The 6,000-nt window shown below is 40.8% G+C and overlaps 1 protein-coding gene across 1 annotated transcript in view; it reads left to right on the forward strand.

The window, feature by feature from the left end:
* LOC132871725 (receptor-type tyrosine-protein phosphatase S-like) overlaps window positions 1-4,924 on the forward strand; it is a 328,962-nt gene extending 324,038 nt beyond the window's left edge. Inside the window, exon 30 of the mRNA XM_060906174.1 lies at window positions 2,974-4,924. Coding sequence (XP_060762157.1) covers window positions 2,974-3,042 — 69 coding nt within the window. The 3' untranslated portion in view covers window positions 3,043-4,924. The remainder of the gene's footprint in view (window positions 1-2,973) is intronic.
* Window positions 4,925-6,000: the final 1,076 nt, after the last annotated feature.

A 6,000-nucleotide genomic window follows, 5' to 3' on the forward strand; every position in this document is an offset into this window, starting at 1 on the left:
AAAGTGGAAAACTGTTCTGTGGTCAGACGAATCAAAATTTGAAGTTCTTTATGGAAATCAGGGACGCCGTGTCATTTGGACTAAAGAGGAGAAGGATGACCCAAGTTGTTATCAGCGCTCAGTTCAGAAGCCTGCATCTCTGATGGTATGGGGTTGCATTAGTGTGTGTGGCATGGGCAGCTTACACGTCTGAAAAGACACCATCGATGCTGAAAGGTATATCCAGGTTCTAGAGCAACATATGCTCCCATCCAGACGACGTCTCTTTCAGGGAAGACCTTGCATTTTCCAACATGACAATGCCAAACCACATACTGCATCAATTACAGCATCATGGCTGCGTAGAAAAAGGGTCCGGGTACTGAACTGGCCAGCCTGCAGTCCAGATCTTTCACCCATAGAAAACATTTGGCGCATCATAAAATGGAAGAGGGGCGGCACGGTGGTGTAGTGGTTAGCACTGTCGCCTCACAGCAAGAAGGTCCTGGGTTCGAGCCCCGTGGCCGGCGAGGGCCTTTCTGTGCGGAGTTTGCATGTTCTCCCTGTGTCCGCGTGGGTTTCCTCCGGGTGCTCCGGTTTCCCCCACAGTCCAAAGACATGCAGGTTAGGTTAACTGGTGACTCTAAATTGACCGTAGGTGTGAATGTGAGTGTGAATGGTTGTCTGTGTCTATGTGTCAGCCCTGTGATGACCTGGCGACTTGTCCAGGGTGTACCCCGCCTTTCGCCCGTAGTCAGCTGGGATAGGCTCCAGCTTGCCTGCGACCCTGTAGAACAGGATAAAGCAGCTACAGATAATGAGATGAGATAAAATGGAAGATACGACAAAAAAGACCCAAGACAGTTGAGCAACTAGAATCCTACATTAGACAAGAATGGGTTAACATTCCTATCCCTAAACTTGAGCAACTTGTCTCCTCAGTCCCCAGACGTTTACAGACTGTTGTAAAGAGAAAAGGGGATGTCTCACAGTGGTAAACATGGCCTTGTCCCAACTTTTTTGAGATGTGTTGTTGTCATGAAATTTAAAATCACCTAATTTTTCTCTTTAAATTATACATTTTCTTAGTTTAAACATTTGATATGTCATCTGTGTTCTGTTCTGAATGAAATATGGAATTTTGAAACTTCCACATCATTGCATTCCGTTTTTATTTACAATTTGTACTTTGTCCCAACTTTTTTGGAATCGGGGTTGTACTAAGACTAAGAGTCAACAATGCTGAAGCACAGCTACAGGGCAAGTACACTTAAACAGCTCATCTCATCTCATTATCTCTAGCCGCTTTATCCTGTTCTACAGGGTCGCAGGCAAGCTGGAGCCTATCCCAGCTGACTACGGGCGAAAGGCGGGGTACACCCTGGACAAGTCGCCAGGTCATCACAGGGCTGACACATAGACACAGACAACCATTCACACTCACATTCACACCTACGGTCAATTTAGAGTCACCAGTTAACCTAACCTGCATGTCTTTGGACTGTGGGGGAAACCGGAGCACCCGGAGGAAACCCACGCGGACACAGGGAGAACATGCAAACTCCACACAGAAAGGCCCTCGCCAGCCACAGGGCTCGAACCCAGAACCTTCTTGCTGTGAGGCGACAGCGCTAACCACTACACCACCGTGCCGCCTACACTTAAACATAAGGCACAAATATTTTAATACTTTATTACACTTTTGTTAAATATATCTTGATCAAAAGTTTAAGCTTTTCTATATACTTTTCAGTATAAGCCAAGTATACTTATGTATAACTTTAAGTATATCTCTGATAAGTAAATAAAAAGTAAACTGAAAGCATACTCTCTTATTTTTAGTTTAAAAGAAGTATACTAGAAGCACACTTGAATAAACTTCTTTTTTTGTTAGGGATCAGCTCATGTATGACACGATTTCATGGTATAACTGTTAATTATATCCCTCATCAAAAAATTCCTGTGCAGGGATTGGCCAAAGATGGCTCACATGACATAAAATACAGTACTGTAGTTCCACCATTGATTAAGCAATGTTTCTCGTGATGTAAAAAAAAAAAGGATATGGTGTGAGTCAGTCATGGTATATCCTGGATATACCATGAAGTGACATCACAATTTTAAGCTACCGGTATATGGCCGACTCGAGTCACAGCTGTGGCTCCGTGAGCTTTTCCATGTGTGTAGATCTATGTATCATGAACACGCCTAGCGAGGCAGGTGATAGCATGGTACATTGCACATGCACAGGTCGAAGGTCACGCTGACATAAACAACAAACATGGCTGCCTCCAGTGAGTTTATGCCGAGATTCCATCTTAACACTTTTAGTTTGGAATTTTTGATGAGGGATATAAATCAAATAAATCCATAATTTCAACCGGAGCCTCTTAGTGCATGGTATATTTGATTACTATTAACTCAGAGATGGCACATAAAGTTATGCTAATATTTACAACATGTGTAAAGTTACTTGTATTCAGAATCAGGCCATGCACATGTTCAAGTCAATTTTCTAGGCTCTTTATTTAGATTTATGCAAATTACCTGCATGTAGTTCACGCCTACATGGTTGCAAGATTTTTCTTGAGTAAAAGCATTTTCAGTCGTATCTTTATAGACAAGCATTATGTATTTAATACTGCCCTCAAATTTCCAAAGTGTAGTGTGTTATAGGTCACCCTGTTGTATTACACGTCATGCGTCTGGTTTCAGAACACCAGCCCACTATATAAAAACACACACTGGCACAAATTTATGTCAGCTTTGTTTAGTTCCATGTAAACAACCAAAACTGGAATATTTAAGGGTCTTCTTAATGGCAATATTGCATGATCTCTGTATAAAAGGGCTTAAATAAGTCTTTTTTCCCAAAGGGAAACCCTCTGATTCTACTTAGAACCCTTTAAGTGCTCCCAACCCAAAGAACCCTCTTATTTTGCTAAATTTCTTTCAGCGGTGGGTGGATTTAACCTTCAGCCTTTGTCTCTGCAGGATGAATACCAGTTCTGTTACCAGGCAGCCCTCGAGTACTTGGGAAGCTTCGATCACTATGCAACATAAAAGGAGGAAGAACACATTCATCTCACCAACACCTGTCTCAATGTTCTACAACGCTACAGAAATTCTCTTGTTCCATGATGCCATTGCGAAGGGGAACGTTTTGAAGTACGATGACATCGAAAATAAATTTGGAGGAGGAAAAAAATGACAAACAACAAAAAATTTTCTCTCAAGAGCTTCCCAGGGAAGTTCTGCATCACAGCAAGCTTATTACCTCAGTGTTCATTTATTGATATTAATGTCGTGGTCGCCTTTTTAGAAATATTACAACGTGGATAAATAAATAAATGAAACCTCTTTCAAAACAAAACAAACAAAAAAAATACGATATGGTAAAAAAAAAATTCAATAAGACGAACAATGAAATCAAACGCCTGGAAAATTGCTGCACTCTTCACTGGGAGTTGAACCTGAACTGTATTTGCCAATGAAAAGGTCCAAGGTGAACTCCGGTCAGCTCCTGTATGACGAAGGTTTTCAGTGCCGTAAAGGAAGCAGAACTCGTACCTTCTGTGCCTAATGGAGCAACAAGAGCAGAGGGTCAAAGGTCATGGATCCTTTTGGTTTTGGAGGCGAACGGCTGTATCACTGACTCTTCTTACAGTACATTAGTAATGTGATATAATCAGCTTCAGTGTCTCTTTTACTCCTGGTCAGTTGGAGCGCTATTGTGATTGAACCTTGCCTTTGAAGAGCTGTCAGATACGTCTCTAGATTTTGTCGGTTTTCAACAGAGCGCCTGTGAATACTGTTCTTCTGATGTGTGTCACTCTTTCTCTTTCTCTTTCTCTTCCTTTCTCTTTCTCTCTCCACAAATATGCTGCTTATACCCTGTGTGTGAGAAGAAAATATGAGTTAGCAACGGCTTGAATTTAATAATCTCCTGAAAATGTCAAAAAGTGGAGCTTTTTTTTTTTTTTTCCTTTTACAAGATCCGAGATTGGAGATCAAGAAGCTAGTTTTGTTTGGGGCCATGAAAAGACCGTTTACATACATACAATATTCTGTTCTGATGTAAACACTAGGGACGGTAATGACTATAACATGACTATCCGTATATACCTTGGCAGAAAATATCAAGCTGAAGTATTTCCAATTCTGATGGTCCTACCAACGCTCGTAAGAAGAAAATCTCGCAAAGTAAATCCTAGTAAAAACCGAAAAGCTTCTTAAAGCTGAATAACAACCCTTGCCGAAAGCAAACACTGACTGACTGTAGAAGCCGGTACAAGTCAGTTATTCCAGTCGTTCTTTCGCTTAATGAAACTGAACTAGAAGAAAATGTTATGTTTTTGTTTAGTGGAGGAGTCGTGTGTAGGCGTAGCACAAATGAGTTTCATATGAATAGTTCCAGAGGATTTAGCACAAGCCGTCTGAAACCGAGGAAGACGGAGGACAGTTTTCGTAGGTCTGATATTCTTCTCGTCAAGAGACTAAAAGTGAGCCTTATTGTTGTCGTCAAATATTTAACCAACATGATTTTTTATTTCTTTTTGCTGATATTATGCTTGTATTTTTAATAATATTTATATTATTTTTTTTGAAGTACTTGCTGGAATATAATCGACGAGATGTTGTGTAGTTGGCAAGCTACCGTGACTGTACATGGTCCCTCTGTACGTTTTTTTGATATTTCCTGTACAGTTCTCTCTTAGAGCGTCTGTAGGAACAGTACAGCACAAGGCCTGGAATGAGCTTGTTCCTAAAAAAAAATTTTTTAAATAATCTCCCAGAAGAGCCCTGTCTGATTTTGTAAAAATGACCATGTACCCTGTATCTCGTCAGAAAGATCAGCTCTCCAAAATGTCAGTACTATAAATACAACTCATCGAAATAAATCCATCGACTTTTCGAGCCTATTCTTTAAAGCACATGCTGATGGAGTACTGATGTTTTTTGAACTTCTAGTTATTATTACGATCAATTCTACTTATTTATATTAGGTTACGGCTGACGTTTGTTGATTATATATGGAAATGGTTATGGTGAAATTGCACAGTATACAGCATTATGATCAAAATAGCTCTGTATCAGTGGAACGTATGTTCAAATGCACTTTGCAGTTTAAAATGGGACGAAGCGACAGAGGAGATTAACTTTTCTCCTCATCCTTCAAGGTAAAGCACATGTGAAAGACTTACACCTGAAGATGCAACAACCTTAAAAGTACATATATAGATTATAAATACCCAGGTTTTCACATATTTTGCAAATGTTCTAGCACATGCAATGCCTCAAGAAAGTATATCCACCCCCGAGTGATTGATTCTCCTTTTTTGCAACATCAAATTTAAGGACATTAGAATGGGACCCCCCCCCCACTTGCTTTTGAAATGACTCTCTACAGAAATAAAATTCATCTCATCTCATTATATCTAGCCGCTTTATCCTGTTCTACAGGGTCGCAGGCAAGCTGGAGCCTATCCCAGCTGACTACGGGCGAAAGGCAGGCTACACCCTGGACAAGTCGCCAGGTCATCACAGGGCTGACACATAGACACAGACAACCATTCACACTCACACCTACGGTCAATTTAGAGTCACCAGTTAACCTAACCTGCATGTCTTTGGACTGTGGGGGAAACCGGAGCACCCGGAGGAAACCCACGCGGACACGGGGAGAACATGCAAACTCTGCACAGAAAGGCCCTCGCCGGCCACGGGGCTCGAACCCAGACCTTCTTGCTGTGAGGCGACAGCGCTAACCACTACACCACCGTGCCGCCCAGAAATAAAATTAAATCAATTATTTATATGTCCTCAGAATTATTGTAAGAAATCTAAACACTGCTTAATTGATAAGTATTCACCCCCAACCAATATATATATACACAGTACTGTTCAAAAGTCTTAGGGATCCTGTTTTGTTTTGTTTGTTTGTTTGTTTGTTTTTTCATACAAGCTTTGTTATAGATTTCTATTTGATGACTTCTACATGATCAAGTCAGTAGAAAAACA

The sequence above is a fragment of the Neoarius graeffei genome, chromosome 23, assembly GCF_027579695.1.
Source record: "Neoarius graeffei isolate fNeoGra1 chromosome 23, fNeoGra1.pri, whole genome shotgun sequence".
In the NCBI taxonomy this organism is placed as follows: Eukaryota; Metazoa; Chordata; class Actinopteri; order Siluriformes; family Ariidae; genus Neoarius; species Neoarius graeffei.